Source organism: Phaseolus vulgaris, chromosome 9 (assembly GCF_000499845.2).
Source record: "Phaseolus vulgaris cultivar G19833 chromosome 9, P. vulgaris v2.0, whole genome shotgun sequence".
Classification (NCBI taxonomy): Eukaryota; Viridiplantae; Streptophyta; class Magnoliopsida; order Fabales; family Fabaceae; genus Phaseolus; species Phaseolus vulgaris.
The window spans coordinates 35,621,497-35,643,633 of NC_023751.2; the positions used below are offsets into that span (position 1 = coordinate 35,621,497).

Sequence of the window (22,137 nt, forward strand, 5' to 3'; positions counted from 1 at the left end):
TTTGAGTATTGTGGGGAATTGTATAACAAGAACCAATTTCATAATTTTAGCCTGTAATATTTTTTAAGAAAATGTTTCTATAAAATGAGATTTTTTATATTTTGTTTTTTTAATTGAATAATAACTATACTAATATTTACCAACAAAGTTACATAAACAAAATTCTAAAAAAGTTCATCATGTTTCTTAAAGTAGAAAATTTTCAGTGGCAGTAAAAGTACTGTCAATGGTAACTTTATTATGAAAACAAATTGAGCATGTTTACATCTTAAATAGCTCACCAACTTATGCAACCAACACCATTAAATAGCAATACTTTTATCCAATGGGAGAATTCAAACTAAGATAAGATTTATACTTATTTAATTTGGCATAAATAGTTATTATAGTTTGACAGAACATAATTGTATCATTACATTAAATAGATACATTCACCTAATTAAAAATAAAAAAATTATTATTAATTAATCAAAAATCCTTTAGAGTATTTTAACTTTAAAATATTTTGACATAGTATAATTATATTTTACAAGATCTTATTTGTTAGTAAAAAATGTTCAAATTAATTATGTTTGAAATTAATGTTGTGTTTTCAAACTAATTATATTTAAAACTGGTGGTCCACTTTCAAAACTAATTGCCAAAATTCTCCATCAACAAAATTATAAAAGAAAAGCATAGTGAATAAATTGAATATGTGATCTTTCTTGGTGCTTGAAAACAAAATAAATCCATTTCAAATTAATTTTATTCTTATCCTTCGCAGATATGCACAATATAATAGTAAGAAAATCCTCCCAAAAATTATGTACAAGGCTTACAAACCCAGAGAAATCTCAGGTCATGGTTCATTTCCCACAACTCAAACCTGCATCATAATCCAATGAAAAAGTATAACTACTACTCTTAAACAATGATCAATCTACTGAAATCAATTCATGTATAGAAAAAATGGATCCTCTGGGAAAAATTTATGTGAATGGTACTTTTCCATACTCCTAAATTTGGACCATACACAAGAAAATGATGCACACCTTCAACATGCATTGAGCCTAAGGCTTTGTCATTGAGAGGAAGATAAACAAGTCAATGCATTTTCATTCATCAAAATCATAGCCTACATCGTCTAACTCCAAGTCAGCACTGTCACTAAATCCAGACCTGACACTGAGGAAAAGAATAACAGCAACTAGCTGTGCTACCACAAAATACTTAGCCCTTCTTTTAAAGGTTTTCTCCTCCTTTGTTTGTGGCTTTCTTTTAGGTTTAGTCTTGGGCTTTGAACCTGAGAGGAAAAAAATGGCAAATCAAACTACATTAAAAATGAAAGAATGTAAGTAGTGACAAAGCAATATAACCATCAAGATGCTTCGTTAGACCTCAACCATCAAGATGTGTTGACCCCTTAGGCATGCCTTTCGGTGCATTTTACTATAATTTTGATATAAACCACTTTATAGTGACCATTTTGAAATGAAACCTCACATTTTCTTATGTAAATAAATAGAATATAACCATGTTCTCTCATTCTGCTAATCTAATCGATTTACATAGGACAAAGCTTACATGGCTTTCAAGGCATCAAATTAAATGGTTTTAAAATGAACCAAGCAAAGAAAGCATCTCAAATGGTTTCTATTGGCTTGAAAAAAAAGCATGTAATAAAGTGCCAAGAAAAGTGCTGTAGAAGGTTTTATAATGACAGTAGACATTTTGTTTGCAAGAAAAAAAGTTTTAATAAATAGATGGTATTAGATAGGATTCTTTTAGAAATTGAGCTGCTGGAATATAGATTTGTTTGATTAGATTGTCCTACCCATGGGTTTGGTTTGGCCACCATGATTTGATGTATTCTGTTTTCTCTATTTTTTTTTATTTTTTTTCAATGCATCTTTTACTCTGGTAACACATGATTGATGAAGTTTTAATGTGCCAACCTAGTTGGATGTCAAGTTTCATTAAGATGTTGTCTGGGGTAAAACCTTATTATAGTATTTCTTTGTTTTTCATTGAATTTCTTATATTTCAGAACTACATTCAGTATAATTTTAACATTTTCATTACTTATTACATCATTTTCCGAGAGCTTTTGCCATAGAATCTGACAAATTTTCTTCTCTGGCACTAGTTTTATACCTACAGTGGAATTTATGTATTTAACTTCATTTGTGTGACTTGATCTTTTTTTCCTGTCTTGTTGTCACCCACTGTTAATTAATTGGCCAATTTTTTTTTACAATTTTCAATTTCATTTCCTTTATATAAATTTTAAAATATTTCTTTAGACAAACTTTAAATTTATACTTTGAAATTAATATCATAAAATATAACAACTTACCTACTAGTTAATAAAAAATAATAAATAAAATTTTATTTGGCTCCATCCCTACAAAAGATTATCCCTAAATGTATGTTTTTCCTTTTCAGATGATATAGTTTAGATTGAGCCATCAACAAAAGAGGTTAATTCTAAACTTGGTCCTTGGAGACAAACATTGAATTCAAAGTGTACAGAAGTAAGACCAAGTAGATGCATTGCAGTTTTATTAAGAAGCAAGAGGAAAATGATGTATAGGTGAAAACTAGAGATGCCATAAATGTTTATAAATAAATTGAAGTATCTGTGATCAATATTACAAAATAATGGAATAATTAATGAAAATGTCACAGAAAATACAACTTGGGTGGTTTAAAATGGAGAAAGGCTGTGACCTCAAGGGATCTAGCAAGCTTAAAAGGAAAATTTTATAATACTGCAACATGACCAATTGAACTTTAAAGGAGAGACAAAAAGTGGGAATAACCAAAATAAATATATGTTAAAAAATGTGTGGTCACCAAGAAATGGAAAAATACAAATGAATGTATAAATGAGAAATTAGTCTGACACTTGTTGAGGAAAAAATTTATAGAAAATTAATTAAGATATCCTTAAAATATCTTACCTGAAGTTGAACGACCTTTAGAAGCTGATGATGATGACGATGGCTCTGCATTAAAATCTGGATAATTGGAAGGAAAAGCACTGACTTCTGTAATTTTTGTATTACATTGTTGCACATATCTCACCAAAATTGTACGTTCCAAAAAGTTGGCCCGCAAAATTGATGATTCCTGGTAGTACAAAAATGCAGCAATTCTAGTTAAAATATTCGCCTCAAAAAATATAATTTGCAGTGCTTCTAGTAAACAATTGCTGCTATCCACAAACAGCACTTATGTCAGGAGAAAAAATTGAAAAGGTATCTCAAGGGTGGAACAGTGCAAAAACAGTTAAAGTGCAAAGGACTTGCGACACTTGTGAGACAGCATTATCTGCACAAGTTTCCTCATTCATGAGTATTTCCCATTATCCAGTTATGCTTTAAGAACAACATTTCCCAACACAAAGGAAATGATGAATCACAACAAACTATCATTCTTGTATATTTAACCTTCTTTCATACAATTATACTAGGTAATGACATTTTTTTGCAGTAAGAATTCACTTCTAGCCCATAACTTTTTACCTGAGTATTGACATACTTACTAAGCACATTCAAGACAAGGTTATTAAATGTGCGCTTCTTTTGCCAACCATACAGTCCTAGTTAATGAGTTAAGAGAAGGAGCAAATTATATACTTGAGATATTAAGAAAAGCTATGAAATGAAAGGGTTTTTCATTGAGTAAGAAGGTGCCTATGGAATAAAAGTTCAGCAAGAAGCAAGTTTCAATTGCAGACTCGCAAGTTCAGCCAAGTTCACAGAAAGTCTATCGAGTTTGCTCAAAAATGAGTTTGCTTCCCAGTCAACTCACCCAGGGTGAGTGGAAATGTAAACTTGGCTGAGTTAACGAGTTAACTTGCGAGTTTGATAACCATGCATGGGAGCATAAGATTTGACTATTATTTTTGTTGTTCAACAGCCTCTGTTATTAAATACAGTTTGTGCTGTTTGCTGCAAAGTGGTAACAAAACCTGTATTGGAGAGAAGATTAACCAAAGAAATCAACCAATTTCTACAAGTTTCTTCCATAATAGTCGGATAAATTGTACTAACACAATTAAAGGCTCCATTACTAGGAAGCCAAAGGAAATTTTGATGTTTATTTCAAAACATCAATTACACTCAGTTCAGGCAACCAAATTTACAGCAACACAAAAGAATAATAACTTTTCACGCACCCCACTGGCAACTGTCACTTTCCAACCATGGTTGGTTGGTGGTTTTTCAATACGCACTCAACTCAGCTGTAAGTTTTCATAACCAATAATTACTTTAATAGTTCTATTACGAGACTAGTAAGTATTGGAAAATAGTTTTACTCTGGCTTTTATTTTTACTTTACCAGAACAGCAGTAGTTGAATAGATTAAGAAGATATTTGACAGATGGCTTCTCTAACTAACTTAAAGTCTGATAACATCTTCAGTTTAGATTCTATTGACTCTAGTCTCAGTATTATATAAACATGTTGTAACTTCAATATAATTGGGAAATGAATTCGTTCACCAGACAGAGAATTTTTCAAACTCTCAGCTTTAAGTTTGCTTAACCATGAATTACTTTACTAATTCTAGATTTGTACTCAATAATTCTGGGATCCTAACTCTAGTACTTATAGATTCAATGATTACAATTCTTCCCTGTGTTAAAGCAAATCATCTATCAAATAAATGCTAACAGTTGAACACATGCCACAACACACAGATTTCTTATTCAAATCGACATCTCATTAGTTGTCAGGGTATCCATGTTATCTTAAAATATATATATATATCAAAAGCAGGGCGTAAATTATAATATAACTTCACTCACAGGTAAAGCTTGAAGAACAACTAAAGCATGAGCAAGAAAAATAGCATCCAAGCTTGATGGCCTGCATAAACAGGATATAGCATACAAAATACATTACCAGGAGTTCAAAGTCAAAATTTGATCTCTATATGAAAGGAACCCAAAATAGTAGCACATATTGCTATAATGGTGTATAACATAACATTTCAAGTGGCCAGCAGAGAACCTGTTTTCAAAAAGGTAGTTTTGCTCCCCTAAGAGAGTCGACAGAGCATCATATGCAGAGTTTGCTCTACCGTAAATCTGTTGACCAGGGACAGCTCCATAAGATAAAAAAATCATAGAAATACACACATTGTTAAATAAAAGGAAAATATTGGACCGAAGGTTAGAAAACTAAATAAAATTCATATTCTGTATGCAAGATTTAGAAATGGAACAGGACAGATAAATTGTCCTGGTCTCAAGTGTTGACTGATCAAAATTCAAGAGAAACTAACCTCTTCTTCCTTCGCTTCAGCATTGTCTTTATTTATTCCATGTTTCTGCTTCACCCAAAGAGCTTTCTTCCAACAGAGGACCTTCCCTATAGGCCAGGGAAGATCAGAATAATAGATCTTATAAGCAGAAGAACCACTACATCCCACCCACAGTTCATACTCCAGTGCATCAGCAAGCCATGTGGTGAGCAACACTTTGGTTGGTATCCAATCGGGTAGAGAAGAAACTCCACTATCTAAATCACCCACATCCCTTTTCAAGCACTCAATGATCCCCTCCTTCTCATTATTATACGCCACACAATCTCCAATCTCAAAGTAAGGAATCTGATCTAAACACCAAAAAATTCAGCCAAAATGAAAATAACATTAAAATGATACAATCAAACAAATTGAAACACCCATATGCCAAGAAAGAACAAGAATAGCAAAAGAAAGAAACTTAATCAGATGGGGTATGAGTGTACGTAAGATTACCCACCCAGAAGCCTCAAACACAATCAAATAACTAAAAGGCCAGAACTTTAAAAAAAAAGAAGATAAAAAGGCTATTCTGCTTAAGATAAATGAACAATCATTGCTTCTTTCCTCACATAAAAGAAATGAAGATTGAGGTTTACCAGAATCAGGGTAGTTAGGGTGATAGTCCAAGTTGAAGGGAACTTCAGAGAACTTGAGAAAAAGGTAAGCAGATAAGCATTGAGGGCAACCCGTTGGGAGGCCAAAACACGGTTTTCTAACTACAAGGGTGTTCCTTTGTGTGCTCTCATTCACCTCTGTTGCCATGAAGAAGAAGAAGAAATGAAGAATATGATGGGCCAACACAAAACTGAAACTGAAAAGGTTTCTTAGCTACATTGAAACAGAACAAGGGTTTAGGCCTTTCTGGATTTGTACAATGTGTATTTTGGTCAATTCCAAATTATTTTATCAATTTTAAAAATAAATATTTTTTATTTATCCAGATTCTCTATTTATTTATTTATTCAGCTGTGTTACCTTTTTACTAAAGGTTCTACATGGTATTAAATACCCATTTTAGTCCTTTATCATGATGATTGAAACTAACATGATTCTTCTTTATTATGGTGGTTGAGAATATACCAATACATTTTTTCATGTTACTCAGAATTAAACATCACCTTCATTCTCACTCAACCTCACTATCATCAACATTTCTTTGTTAGAAAATTGTATAATAATTTATAATATTACATTATTCCTTTGTTAAAAAATTAATTTTAATTTAAATAAAAAAATTTCATCATGTAATAAGATATGATTATTGTTATTTGAGGTGTTAGTCTGATAAGTTGCATAATCATGTTTAATATTAATATGAAGGTTTTTATTTAAAAATATATATATATATATATACTATGTTAAACAATAAAATATATGCAGTACTATAATATTGTAAAATGGGAATAGTGCATAAGTATATAATAAATATAAATATGTCAAATCAAGTATTATTAAAATGCATTTTTAGTGAGATGTATTCAAATTTATTATATTTAATAACATGCAAATTTTAAGGTTAATTAAAAATATAAAATTAATATAAATATTTTAAAATTAAATTAAATATTATTAAATATAATATTTTAAAATAAAATATAAAATTAGTTAATTACTTTTTATATATTATTAACATTGGATTTATATTTTACAAAAGAATTTTAATTTGTATAATACTAATTGTTTTTATTATTCAATTGAATCATTTTGCAACTAACAAATGTATTTGGGTGTTAAAAAATATAGAGATAATATTTTATAAGATTAATGTTGTATAATAGTTTTAGTAAAATGCATAAATAGAATCTTTTTTTTTTTTAAAGTTTTTAGGTTAGGCTATGTTACTTGACATCTTAGCGACTGATACGTCAAATAACAATAATCATTTATCATCACATAAAAAAAATATTATTAAAAAAAAATACAAAATAGGATGTCATCTAAATTTTGAAATTTTGTTGTCATTCATTCTTTAATTTCTCTTATTTCACTCATTCTTTTCTTTTTTTTATATGTTAAAATATAAGTTAAAACAATACTCTACTCTATCCTTTCGTTTCATCCAATCCAATTTAATTTAATATATTAACATTAATCTTACATTTTAAAAGACTGATTTAATTATGTATATTATTAAATATAATAAATTTTGAATGTCAATTTAAATATTATTAAACAATATTAAATTGACGTGTAAAAATTTAAATTAATTTTATAATCATAAAATAAAAATTATATTTCTTAATAAATCAAATATGCATAAAATTAGATAACATGTTTTGATACAATACACATACCATATTATGAATAACAAAATAACATAATCTTTTTGTCATTAATACTATTATTATACTTGAAACTGAATAAACTTTATTTATTGTTTGGATTGAAACAATAATGACACATAGTAGTGTTATTATGAAGGAGTTTAGTTTCCATGTTTGTCCCATTCTGCCTCTCAAGATAGAGACCAAATGGAGAAAAGCGCTTTTCTTTCCTATTATTCATTAGCAGCAAAAAAAAACATCCAAACAGAGCTTTTGTTTCTTCTTTTTTATTTATATTTAAATTCAAAACAAGTAAAAAAATCCTCTGCTCCTCTTCCTCATTGCACTCTTACGTTACAACCCAAACCTCAAACCCATCAATATCTATCTCTGCCTCTGCAATCAATCTAGGGTTTTCAAACAGTGAATCTTCACCACCTCAGGTTCTCCTTCTCTCTCTTTCTCTCCCTCTGTTATATCTTCAACTACTTTCTCTGTTTTGATTTCCACGTTGCTCTCTGTATTTCTGTGTTGCATGAAATTGTTCTTGTTTTCGTGTTATGGTGATGATAATCGTGGTAGGTTGGGGAGCTTTGTGCGGGATTGTTGTGTGCTTGTTTGGTCAACGACGGGGAGTATCGTAATATACGTGTTTCTTTGACCAGAAGACGAGCTTGTGTGTTGGGTAGCTTGTTTGTTTTTTACTTTTCTTTTTCAATTGAATGTGGAGGGATGGGGTGCTTTTGATGTTTTTTGTTGAATGTTTGTGTAATTTATGGTTTCATTAAATGTTTGATGCTGTGCATGGAGGGATGGATGACTGGGATCATAGTTGGAGTTCCTGTTTTTCAGGGTGATGTCATGCATTTAAGCAGCGGGACGTGGTTGTAATTTGGTTTGTGTTAATTAATTGATACGTGGTGTTGCCTGGTGAAATTGAGTTTTTACTCAATGCTCCTGGAAATTTGTGTGAAGGGTTTGGGTAATTGGCTTTTTTTACTACTAGTTGTATTAATTGGATGGATTTATTGTTTATTTTACTAACTTGTTTTACTTTTGTGGTGTAATTTTGTATTACTGTTATGATGTATTTCTTGATAAGAGATTTTAGATTTGCTGATTTTGGGTGGTCTTTAGGATGCAATGTGATATTTGTAGTTTTCACTACAAAAGAAGGGGACAGCTAATCTTCCAGTAGTATGGCAACTGAGAGTCCAATTAGAATCTCCGAAGCTGGGGGTAAATGGCCCTCGCATAAGGAAGCTACAGCTTTCGGTTCAACATCTCATAACATGGCGACAGAGGATTTGGGTATACTTTTGAAGGGCCATAGGTTCCACAGTGGGAGAAAGGATGTAACACCAAATCGCAGTGGCAGTGCACCTCCCAGCATGGAAGGCTCATTTTTGGCCATAGAAAACCTCTTACCCCAGCAGATCATCACCCAGAATGCAAGCTTTGCAGCTCTAAGCAGTACGATGCAAAATTGCGAGTCTGAAAAACAATTGCGAGCTGATCCAGCTTATTTGGCATATTACAGTTCCAATGTCAACCTAAACCCTAGACTTCCTCCCCCACTTGCATCCTGGGAAAATCGCCATCTAGGACGTCATATTGGGAGTTTTAGAAATAATTGGAGAATGTCTGCTGCAGATGATAGTGATAAAAGTTCTCTACCTTTGCCTCAAAGGACTCTTTCCACACACAAGGAGGAGTTGGAAGACGAATCACACCAACAGACATATGATGACGAATTAATTAAGGCAAGCGGAGTATGGCGTAGACCTGATGCAGCTTCATTGGCATCTCAACCTAAAAACGTGGTTGATTTAATTCAGGTGATTATACTGATTTTGTAAAATCCATTCAATTTTCTGCTTGTATTAATACATATTTAAGTCCCTTAATTTTCTTTCAAACCAATAGTATGTTTATCATATTTTCCCTCCATTTATTTTCTCTAGTTTATTTTTGCCTTGTGCTTATAGCACTGGGTATTAATCCCACAGTTATGGTATTTTTCTTTTCTGATTTTTTTTGTAGTTGTAAAGTATTTGACTTTGTTGCCTCCTTGTGTATAAATTTATGAGTGTGAATCATATTTTTGTTGTGCAATACTCAAACTTTCAGGAGGATTTTCCTCGCACCATGTCACCTGTATATAATAAGTCTCATTCCGAAAGTCACGGACTGGTGGATAAACCAATAGACTTAGAAGTCGGTTCTAGTTCTTCTCATGATCCCCCTATTACTACAGTAGAGGCTGCTAAACCTACTATAGGAAGGGTCTCATCAATTGTTGATACCCATGCCCCAGTTGCAAGCTCATCATCTCTTGAATCCACTGGCAGCATTGGTGTTAGTCACTTAGACATTGCAACTGTTGCATCTCAACTAAAGGCTCTTGGTGTATCTAATCTATCACACTCAGAAAGTCTGAGTTACGAAAAGACAAGCTTCCAGAACAATTTGATGCAAAGTCAGCAACAAAACAATGCATCTGATATACCTAGTGTCAATTCTCAAAATGTAAATTCTATGTATGTTGGTAGGGAACAGTTTCCTTTTAATTCAAGCAAGTTCTCCAATGTCCAGCCACTACTGCAGTCGTCTGGGTTTACACCTCCCCTATATGCCACAGCAGCTGCTTATATGAACTCAGCAAATCCATTTTACACAAATATGCAGGCCTCAGGTATGTATACTCCACAGTATGTTAGTGGATACACTGTAAATCCCACAGTTTTTCCTCCATATGTTACTGCATACCCTCCTCATGGTGCTGTACCATTTGTTGTTGATGGAGCTACTAGTTCTAGTTATACTCCACTAACACCTGGGGTTTCAACTGGGGGAAACATTTCACATGGAACTGAAATGGTACAGGCAAACAAGTACCTTGGGCAATTTGGATTTCCTCTGCCGCCTTCTTTTGGTGATCCCATGTACATGCAATATCATCAGCAGCCTTTTGTGGAGGGATATGGTATTTCTGGTCATTTTGATCCACTGGCACCTAGAGCAAGTGGTGTTAACCAAATTAGCCCTTATGATTCACAGAAAAGGCCCAGTACTGGTACTTATTTGGATGATAAAAAAATACCTGATCAGAGATCTGCTACTAATATGAACTCCAGAAGAGGCGGATTAGTGATTCCTAGTTATTTTGGACACATGCCAAACATGGGTATTTTAATGCAGTATCCAAGTTCACCACATCCTAGCCCAGTTTTATCAGGATACCCAGAAGGAAGTCCCGGGCTTCTAGGTGGTAATAATGAAATAAAACTTTCCCCAGCTTCTGGTAGAAATGGAGGCATAATATCTGGATGGCAAGGTCAGAGGTCATTTGACAGTGGTCATGACCCCAAAATTGTTAATTTTCTTGAAGACTTAAAATCTGGCAAAGGTCGGAGATTTGAGCTATCTGATATTATTGGACATATTGTTGAATTTAGGCAAGTAACCTTTTAGCTGTCTTTCCGCCTGTCTAATTGATCAGTTTTATGGCTTTGATAATTTTTTTGCTGTGGTTTTTAACTCCAGCTCTGATCAACATGGAAGTCGATTTATCCAGCAGAAGTTGGAAAGTTGCAGTGTTGAAGAGAAGACATTGGTGTTTAAGGAGGTTCTTCCACATGCTTCTAAATTAATGACTGATGTATTTGGCAACTACGTAATACAGAAGGTTTGTTTTTGAAGTGATGTATATTATCATTAACATTAAGAGTTTTTATGAATAGTTGGAATGTATTCTGGTCTAACTTTTCCCTTTGCATGTTCTTAGTTTTTTGAGTATGGAAGCCCTGAGCAGAGGAGGGAACTTGCAGATCGACTGGTTGGCCAGATACTACCTCTAAGTCTGCAGATGTATGGCTGTCGTGTAATCCAGAAGGTATATAATCTATAATTTATGATAATTAACATAACTTTGGACATTAGTATACATTTATTTCATTGGCATGTTTGACAGGCCACAAGTATTGAAATCTGTGTGGAAGTTTTGATTATGGATTTTCTCTCTCTGACTTTGTTTCTGTCATTGAATCATAGCATTAACATTTGTAGTTGACATGTATTAATTCTTTGGGCATATGAATATCATAGTTAGGCATTGGGGTTGGGGATTTAACAAATTATGTTCTCAAAATGGGATATCTGTTACTGTATAGAAAATATATTATTTATATTTTATGTCCATGCAGGCACTTGAGGTTATTGAGCTTGAACAGAAAGCTCAGCTTGTTCATGAGCTAGATGGAAATGTTATGAGATGTGTTCGTGACCAAAACGGTAACCATGTAATTCAAAAGTGCATTGAATCGATTCCAACCAAAAAAATTAGTTTTATACTATCTGCATTTTGTGGTCAAGTTGCTATTCTATCAATGCATCCCTATGGATGCCGAGTCATACAGGTAAAATTATTTCATTCCCTTTCTTCCTAAAAGAAAGTTGTTTTTGTTTGCTCATGAATTTAATCGTATGATTATATTTCTCGTAGAGAGTCCTAGAACATTGCACAGACGAGACTCGATGTCAGTTTATTGTGGATGAAATCTTGGAGTCAGTTTATGATCTTGCTCAGGACCAGTATGGTAATTATGTTACACAGGTACTTGGTCACTATTCTCTCCTAAACGATAATTTAATTTTTTAGGTTCAGATGTTTATGGTTCATAGTAAAAAGAAACTGTGACAAGTTAGAATGTGATGTCCTTTTATCAGTACACAATTGTAAATTACAGAATCTGCACACTGGCTGAATAAATCTTTAACAGTCTCAGCAAGTGCTACATTGATATTTCACTCTCTATTTCTTTTACTCCCTTTTTGTTCCACTTTCCGTTTACTTTTATTTCTAATCCCTCTTAAATTTTCTGTTTTCCCAAACCTATTCCCTAGATCTCTGTTCCCAAATTTAATCATTCGATTTCCATATGCTTTCTTGTTGGAATTTTTTTTTTTTGACTTCTATAATTGAAGAGTGCATTCTCTCAGTGAGTTTCCCATTACAAAAAGGGCTAATTACATTGACCCTACTAGATTTGTGCTAATTATTCTTAGAATATATTTAATTGAAAAAATGTTCTTTTCACATACCTCCCATATTTTTATGTTCAGAACATACACAGGTATACACAATAACCTTGAAAATAATAAAGCAAGGGAAAAGGGAGGTTGATGTTATTTTCCTAAAAAAAAAGGGTGCAAGTGTAATTAACAGTAACCTCAAGGGAGATCAGCATTAATATCCCTTGTAAAAAAGTAGTAATGTATTCATGATTGAGGTTGATAAATTTTGAGGTTCACATTGTTAGTGTTAGTTACTTTGCTTTGCACTCAGTTTTTGTGTTCATGTTTTGCTTCCCTTTTATATGTCAATTTTTCTTAATTTCTTATGTTTTGGTGCTTTATGTCATCACAGCATGTCTTGGAGAGAGGAAAGCCTCAAGAAAGGAGCCAAATTATCAGCAAGTTGTCAGGACATATTGTTGAATTAAGCCAGCATAAGTTTGCTTCAAATGTTGTAGAGAAATGTTTGGAGTATGGTGATGCCATTGAACGGGAGATGCTAATTGCAGAGATATTTGGGCATGGTGAACAAAGTGATAATTTATTGGTAAGTTTAAACTTAGGAAGGAAAATTATGCATTAATTGTTATTAAGAGTATCTAGTTGTTCCATTCTTGAAAAAGGCTTCACTCACCAGCATATTTGTTTAGTTTGACGTTGAAGGAGATTCTCCACAAGCTTTGAAATATGTTTTAACAATAAATTTAGTTTTGGGAAGACTGTTTGATGCTTTTAGGGTCTTTCATGGAAGGAAAGCCACATTTTCTGGTTGTAAAATGTTCATATATTGTTCACACGGAATTATACTTTTATAAATGCCCGTAGAGCACTTTCTCTCTCACAAACAGTCATGGAAAACCATATTTGATTCAATGTGAAGATCAACTTGATTGTCACAAATAAGGTTAGTGTCCTTAGTATCTCCGTAGCTGCCATGGCACAATATTCAGCTTGTGATAGTAAACCTAACCACTGATACCTTATATGATTTACTGATATTGTGTATTATCAATGATTAAGGCTACAGCCAAGGAGAATCCCTAAATAATATCTATACAATATATCAGGGGTTTCCCTATTTACATGTAAATGATAAGATATGATCTCCAACAAAATAAAAAGAGCTTATAGGAAGGTCAGAACAGAAGCTACTTTAACAAGGTCAAATAATCTCTTCCAAGTGCCCTCAAGAGGTCATTGGTCTGAAATTGCTGTCTCTACTAGGTCAGCACATACTGCTGAAACATATTGGGGGCCCAAAGTCAATTTTCAAGGCTGGTTTGCGGCTCTACTACAAAGTATTAAAGACAAACAAATTCACCCAAAATCTTATATCAGATGGGAGCTGAAACTGTCTCTTAATTTTCAACTATGGCTAATCTATTGCAGTGTTGGTTGAATTGTCTTTTGTTCTCTAATGTTAGTGTGCGTAGTCCAATACGTTTTGAAAACCAAACACTCTAGTCTAAAGACTAGCCTTGTTACCTAGATATATGTTTTTCAAAGTTGCCAAACAATCATTAATTCTACATTTATCTTTCATATTTGATGTCAATCTCCTCAAAATATTAAATCATTACAAATGTTTAATTTTTTGCTTACTTCTAGCATGAACAGTGCTAAGTTACCAGCTAATTGGATCCTGTTGCAATTAATGCATACACCTTTGGGGTATGTACACTTACAATATTGTATTTTGGTTTTCATTGTAGATAATGATGAAAGATCAATTTGCTAATTATGTGGTCCAGAAGGTCATTGATATCTGTTCTGAAAAACAGCAAGCAATGTTACTTTCTCAAGTAAGAATTCATGCTCATGCTTTGAAGAAATACACTTACGGAAAACACATTGTGGCTCGGTTGGAACATCAATTTGGAGGTGTGTACTTCTAGTTCTTTGATTGGCAATATAGAAATTCTAGTTCTCTTTGGTGGAACACGTTTTGAATTACTGTCATATAATTGAATAGCTTGGGTATTCATGGTAAAAATTCGTGATTTTTGACATTAGATCAAGTCGTGGTCCATGGTCTCATCTTCTATTGGTATGCAAACTATGTGCCTATACCATGTAATCAATGGTATGGACAAAATAGTTAACCACATTAAGTGTTAAGAAAAGTATGGAAAGTAAGATTCTTATTCCTTCTTTTTGTTTTAACTTTGTCAATTTACCTTTCAGCCAAATGAAATTTTGCAAATATTGTATTAGTTATTAAGATAAAAAAGAGACATTTGATTGAAGCTGTGATTCTGTGTCTGAATTACGCAATGAAATGGAGACTATTGTGTAGAATTAATTTTATAGCACGGATAAAAAATAACATTTTTTAAAATGAAAATAAGAATACTAAAGCATCACTGTATAGGCTACAATCCTAACTAGGTTAGCTCTATAGGCTGTATTTTTAAGCATTCCTGGTACCATGTATAAAAGAAAAGAAATACACAAGGGGGGTGCACCCAACCAAAACCCACTGGAAAACCTAAAATATGGAAGCCTAAATCTATCTCTACAATAATCATAAGAAATACTAGGGGGAATTCCTTCCCACCTAATAAAATCAACACCTCTTATACCATAGTTAGCCAAACTATCAGCACACCTATTGCCTTCTCTATAGATATGAGAAAATCTGAAATTCATCCTTTTAGCATTATTCCATCTGTTCCTTTATCTCCTAGGAACAAACATATTATCATGGATAAAAAAAGCGGAGGTCTATTTAGCGGTTGCAGATATCTCCAATGCCTCATGGTTGAGTTTATGAGGCCATTCGATACCAGAATGTTCTAAGCTGTTATTGAAGTCTATTTAGTGAGCTTATCAGGTAATCAACTCGGGAATGGTCTATCCATGACGAGAGCTAGGTAGGTGTATTAAAAATCTCATATTAACTATGACCAAAATAGTGCATGTATGTATGGCAACTCCTATCTAGTGAGCTAACTTGTAGTTAGATGCAAACTCAAATTCTAAGGAAGCAATTTTTTCTTAAAACTTATTAAAAATCATTTTCATTCTCGTTCTCTGTTTTCCTTCACCTCACTGTCCACCTACTTAACCAAGCACAGCTTAGAAATCAATATGGAACAAATAGGTTTCCTGTCATCCGTATTGCCTTTTCCTTTTTTTTATAAATTGTAGTATTAATTTCTTGAATGGATAATAACAAGTCAATTCAGCAAACAAGTCATTGTTTGGTGTCCAAATGCATAAACCCTCTCTCGAGAAATAAAATAAAGTATTAAATGAAGAAATTACCCAGTGCCTGGATCATGATGACTACCCATACTTATTTTTTTTCCTTGTATGCATTCTTATCCTATATTTTTTGCTGACAGAGAATCAAACACCTGGCTCGTGATTAGAAGATAGAAGAAGCAATGCGACTGTGACGTTCAAAACCCACAGCTTCAACATATGTTCTTTTGATCACAGGAAATGGCTGAGACATTGATAGGTTCCTGTTGTTTTTACTCCTGACTGCATGCCTGCTCCTTGAGATAGCTTCTACATTTATGGCCGCAACATTAGTATATACAACTATACTTTTAGACTGTGTAATTATGCCATTCAAAATAATTGCTTCAAAATGTTATTTGGATATAATTATTTGGAAGGAAACCCTTCCCTTCCTGATGTATAAGTAACTGTGTCTTCGGTGCTTAGTGTGTGGTTTTCTTGAGATACAGGTATTCTAGAATTGTAGAACTGAATAAGTGCACCTGATCCTTGTGATGCATGTTTTAGTTGAGAATGATTAAATTGGTTGCCTTTTCTTTAACCACTCTGGTTGTAGAATATACTTATCTGACACCAGATTCCTTGCTCAGCCGATGAATCTTTTAATCATTTATCGGCTAAACTTAAAACTCTTCTATGGATTCAATAAAAATTTGATTTGGTTACATGAAAAAAAGGTGGTTTGTATCATACATTCAGTTTACCTTTATAAGGTAAATCAATAATAATGTCAAATTAACTTTACCTACTGAATTTGATTTATACTTTATTTAAATATGTTTATTTTTTTCCGAAAGATGTAATTTGTTGGTATTATAGAATTTCTCATTTCAAGCATTGGTCCTACTTCTTTACTGTCAATATATTTATTCTGCATCCATCTTGTAGGACGAGGAACAAGATAGTGATTATATTTTTGCCTGTCATAACAACTTGTGTTCGTGATTTTTGTTTATAATTATGTTTAGGATCTCGATGGCAGCAGGAGTTCATGTTGCCTTTGGTTTAGAAATAACTATTGCCCGACCACGAATTTCATTCAGAGTTTAAAGTTCACTTGACAAATAGTTGAAAGAGAAAACATGTTCCTTGTAATCGGATGTCCCTTACGTGTGCGTCGTCTCTCCTTCTATATCTCAGCGTCTCGATTTCTCCTATAACGAAAATACTTGTGATTTGATTTAACTCCGATGCTTAAAGTCAATTTAAATTCAAATATAACGATGTGTAAGAATAAGTAAAAGGTGAGAAATTCACTACCCATTACCCTTGGAGTGTTTACCTATTTATAGTGATTGTATTGGATTTCTACTTATATGGATGATTAAGTTAGGTCCATATAGGTCCAATTGCCTATAGTCATGATTATGGGAGTTGTTTACTTTACATCCTTTATTAATTACACTTCAATCATTAATCCTAGACAAGTCGTCCGCCGAGATGTTAGATGGCGAGTATGATCTTTGTATCTCGGAATCTTCTAGTACATTAATTTTCCAAGCTCGAGTTGAAAAGCAAAGAGTCTAGACCAAGATAGGTCAAGTATGCTGTGAGAATTTGCCCGTGATGAAAGAAAATTTCATTTCCTTTTGTTGTCGTGTTGACATGTAGTCGAATCCGATAGGTATACTAGTCCTATAGGCTCGAGCAGAGATGACTTGCGAAGGATCTAAAAGGTTACAAGTTACAACTATTAGATATGACATGTTCTAGGATGTGAAAGGTCATGCAATCTAGACCATTGATGGTGAAGTGGTATGACGGTTGAGGTTAATGTGACTGTTCGTATTTGAGTTTTTTCTATTACTATAAATAACGTGGGGTGTGAGTTCCATAGCCCACCTTATTTTTCTATAATTTTGTCTGCGTGTGTGTCGGTCGAAGAGTCTTTTGATAGGTAACCATGACTTCCTATCTCTCTAATAGTTTGTTTTTAAGTGCGTCAAGTGGTGTCGACGAGGGAGTGCAAAACCATTTTGTGAATTTGTCTAGCTTTGATTCTAGTGACTCCAAGAACACTATCGTGTCTTCTCATATTAGTCATGAGGTATGTAATAGAGGAACTGTCAGATCCAAGAATGAGGGTCCCAAGCGAGCTTCATAGTCGAAGGCACGAAATCGGAAAAGAACCATGCCCACGAAGTCGACTAAGGATGGGTGGACAGTCGTGTCTAAGAATACTTCTCGAAGTATTGGTGGTTGTCCATGCTCCAGTTCTTCGTCGCTAATATTGATATACTAGAGGACAATGTGTCAGATGTCACTATATCATTGAAAAAAGGCAAGTCCTTCGACATCATGTGTTAGTATAGGAGGGTTCATTCAAGGATTTTATTTTCTTTTATTCCTCTCTAATAACGAACATTCATGTTTAATTCTCATTGGACAAGTTCTTTATGGGTGTGCTAAGAGTTTTTAACCTCGCGCCTACACAATTGAATCTGAATAGTTGGGCGTTATTGCAGGCTTTTCGATTGTTCTGTTCGGCTTTAGAGTTGAGGATGAAACCTTAGGTATTCTTGCATTTTTATAATACTAGGCCAGGAGACTGAGTAGGATGGTTATGCCTTATCAATTATGCGTACTTGCCCCTTTTACCTCTTCCTACTAAAACTCAAGACAAATTTTAAGCTTGACATGATACTACATGTGATCGAGGTCGTTGATGAGGATAACTTTATGACCGTTGAGTTTTTCTTTTAGTTCTAACCAAGATGTATAGAATATAGTAGTTATACAATGAGATTTTATTGTTTATGAGAAGACATTATATAATGATATTTGATAAATGAGGTCATTATAATGTTAGGTTATTGCACACTTATAATAAATCCTATTAATGTGTTTATTACTTCATAGTTTATGTTATACAATCAGTTAGATATCTTCTTAATGTTGTTTTGTAGTTTAATGCGCTTTTATAAGTTAAAAAGTTGTTTAAGAAGTAATTTTCAATGAAAATGATAACCGAAATAGTAAATAAATGGTTTATTTAACTATTCACATGAACAAAGTTATAAATTATAATGTACATCTTGGAAACATTGTGGGTCTTGGTACTTCATATTTGTGCTATGATTATGTATAGAAAGAAAATTATTAATTTGTGTTGCGGACTATGAAGCTTAGACACTCCTCTTAAATGGTGTGTCGGTGTCGGATACATGTATCAGACACCGACACTCATATGACACTTGTAGTACACGTATCCGTGAAGTGTCTAATTTAAAAAATATTTGTTGGATTTCTGACAATCCTAACATGGTTCTAACACAATTTTAAAAAGAAAAAATACATTAATTTTCTAAAAACTCAAACTTATTATATAAATTTTTATTATGATTATAAAAATAAGAAACAAATCTTTTTGAACCAGTCATGAAAAATATCTTTTTACTCCAAAAAGTAATCTGGAACATACTTGTGCATATAAATTTTATTGTCAATTTATATAATTCATAATTATATAATATATAAATTCGTGTTCATGTGTCCTACATTTTAAAAATTATACATATCTCCGTGTCTGTATCATATTAGTGTCCGTAATAATGTTTCTGTTACATAAGTTGCAAGATATTCTTTATAAATGAGACATGAGACAGTATAAATATGTTAAATAATGAAAGCAGTACTAAGTGAACCAATAAGAGAATATAAACATTTTTTTCAAATTACATTTAAATACAGGAAGCAAATTAGCAAAAGAAGCACGTATTATCTAAGTAAATAGATTTCAGAGATAAAATTAAAAAAAAATAAAACTTTTTAAAAAAAATCCTAACGACACAAATGCAAAAGAATGCAATAATTAAAATATATAAACATATGTTTTTTTTATCAGCAATAAAAATTAAATAAATGTGAATCACTTCAGAGGTGGTTCAACTCTTATACAAAATATACAATGAACAACTTTTAAACTAAAGCTACCAAATCAACCAAACCAAAGCATGAATCTTACTAAAAACCTAACATACGTCAAGAAACCATTCTTATACATTTCAAAAGTTTCAAGTACCAGCTAGAGAAGGAAAACGAGGCAGAACAAAATTTTGCAGAAGTTCAAGACCACACCTTTGCTTGCACCATTGCACACACTTCTGACGCGTCAGCCACCCTTCCTATTGAAAATGATAGAGTTCCTGTGATTCCAGATTTCCCTCACAACCCCAACCCAAATTGTGCTTCATACATCACTAAATGAATCAGAAACATGCTCAACCTAAACTGAGCAAAGTTTGACGAAGGATCAATGTGAGACACAAATGACACTCCCAGCCACTTAAAACAAAAACACCAAACCCGCCAAGCAAAACAGCAAGCGAAAAACAAATGGCGGTGAGACTCTTCCTCCTTCCCACACAGACAACACAAAGAACTTTCCACCAACACCCCACGCCTTTCCAGATTGACCCTAGTAGCAATCTTATTCTCCAACACCCTCCAAGCTGTAAATAAAGCAGACGGTACAGCTTTACAACTTCATAACTTACTGAAAATCGGAGAAAAATCCACCTCACAATCCCTCCTAACAAGAAAATAGGCAGAGTTATGAAAATGTCTGAAGACCCCCAGCCTTCCAAACCCACATATCCGTCTCTCCCGGAGCCAGCCTAGCCTTAAGAAGTGCTTGACACAACTGATCCACCAAAGGCTTCTCCCAATCAAAAAAAGGTCTACGCCAAGCTAAATGTCAAACCCAAACACCGTCAGACCAAGACCCAAGCTCAACCACCTTTGCATCTTTGGCCAAACAAAGAGAAAACAGTCTCGGAAAGACTCTCTTCAGCGCATCACTACCTAGCCAACTGTCCTTCCAGAAAGAAATATCCTTCCCATCACCAACTTTTCATTTGAACCCATCTTCAAAACTTCTACCCCAACCCTCTGAAGCCCACACCACTTTCAAGTCTTTCCACCAAAGGGAACTCCTACAACTTTTTCCTTCCTCTCTCAAACTTCTCCACCCACCATATTTAGAAATGAGAATCTCCTTCCAAAGACCACCCTTATTCGAATCCAACCTCCATATCCACTTACCTAACAAAGCCAGATTAAAAAACTTTAAATCAATAATATCAAGCCCCCCAACTTCGCGAGGCTTACAAACCTTTTCCCAAGAAGCCCAAGCGATCTTCCTTCCTTTAGAACCCCACCCCCAAAGAAAATTCATTTGGATCCTAACCAACTTATCTGCCACCCCCGAAAGGCAATTTGAATAAGGACATAAAGAATATCGGGATAAAAGAAAAAACAGACTTGATCAAACAAATCCTCTCGCCAACAACAAGCACTTACCTTTCCACCTGCTTAGTTTAGCCTGAACTTTTTCTATGACCCCATTCCAAAAATCATCGTGCTTGTGATTCCCACCAATAGGCAAACCCAAGTAAACAAAAGGAGAACCCATCACGTCGCAATTAAGGATAGTTGCAAAACGCTGTAGCAAAAGTTGATCCAGCCCTGTTCCGCCAATTTTACTTTTCAAAAAATTAACCCTAAGCCCCAAGGCAAGCTCAAAGCATTGCAGAATCGCCTTAATATTGAAAATGCTTTTGGTGTTAGCTTCACAGAAAAACAAGGTATCGTCCGCGTACTGTAACATGTTTACCTTCACTTTATCCCTGCCAATCTTCAAACTGTCAATCAGATTCTTTTCTTCGGCCATCCTTGACACCCCGGCCAGCCCCTCATAGGAAAGAACTCCTTAGTGTTGAAGATGATTGCTGCCCCTTCAAGATTGTGTTTGATGAAGACCTCTATGTACATTTCATATGTATTGTGCTTTGCTTTAAGTGTGTCTTAGGTAGTGCTTAGAGGTTGTTTAAGAGTGGGCTTTTTGCTGAGTAACTCACCTCATAACCACTGGTCATGTGACAAGAACAAGCATAAGTTTTCTTAAACTATTTTTCACATGTTTTGCAAAAAACACGTTTACTGCATAAAAATAAATCTGTTCTTTTCTAAATAAACAGATTCATTTTTACACTGATTCCTTGGCTAAGTCCTGTGAAAATTAGATTTTGTGCATCATGTATTTTGACTAAGTCTTCTACCTTTCAAAACGACTGTGTTTAAATAGTTAAGCTTTTCTGTCTTCGTTTTGAAAAAATAAATCTGTTCATCTGTAAATGAATAGATTCCTTTTGTCTCTGGTGCCATGTCAGCTTAAACGATTTTCAGTTTTATCTCAGCACCAGAATGGTTGACTAAGTCTCCTCACTTAACAAATTCTCTAACTGCT

The 22,137-nt window shown here is 33.6% G+C and overlaps 3 protein-coding genes across 3 annotated transcripts; 1 reads left to right on the forward strand and 2 right to left on the reverse strand.

Annotated features, from left to right (window-relative positions):
- Positions 1-781: 781 nt before the first annotated feature.
- LOC137820758 (mitochondrial outer membrane import complex protein METAXIN-like) lies at positions 782-6,179 on the reverse strand. The gene is made up of 6 exons (XM_068625000.1): positions 5,898-6,179; positions 5,278-5,609; positions 5,004-5,080; positions 4,799-4,859; positions 2,946-3,114; positions 782-1,285 (listed from the first exon to the last, which is right to left on the reverse strand). The coding sequence occupies exons 1-6, from the start codon at positions 6,061-6,063 to the stop codon at positions 1,098-1,100; spliced, it is 993 nt and encodes a 330-aa protein (XP_068481101.1). The 5' UTR covers positions 6,064-6,179; the 3' UTR covers positions 782-1,097.
- Positions 6,180-7,674: 1,495 nt separating this feature from the next.
- On the forward strand, positions 7,675-16,431 carry LOC137820152 (pumilio homolog 6, chloroplastic-like). Its single transcript, XM_068624012.1, has 10 exons — positions 7,675-8,008; positions 8,703-9,403; positions 9,696-11,023; positions 11,112-11,253; positions 11,353-11,460; positions 11,771-11,983; positions 12,070-12,180; positions 12,994-13,188; positions 14,354-14,522; positions 15,989-16,431. The coding sequence occupies exons 2-10, from the start codon at positions 8,765-8,767 to the stop codon at positions 16,009-16,011; spliced, it is 2,928 nt and encodes a 975-aa protein (XP_068480113.1). The 5' UTR covers positions 7,675-8,008; positions 8,703-8,764; the 3' UTR covers positions 16,012-16,431.
- A 4,311-nt stretch (positions 16,432-20,742) lies between these two features.
- On the reverse strand, positions 20,743-21,561 carry LOC137822447 (uncharacterized). The gene is made up of 2 exons (XM_068627334.1): positions 21,192-21,561; positions 20,743-20,933 (listed from the first exon to the last, which is right to left on the reverse strand). The coding sequence occupies exons 1-2, from the start codon at positions 21,559-21,561 to the stop codon at positions 20,743-20,745; spliced, it is 561 nt and encodes a 186-aa protein (XP_068483435.1).
- Positions 21,562-22,137: the final 576 nt, after the last annotated feature.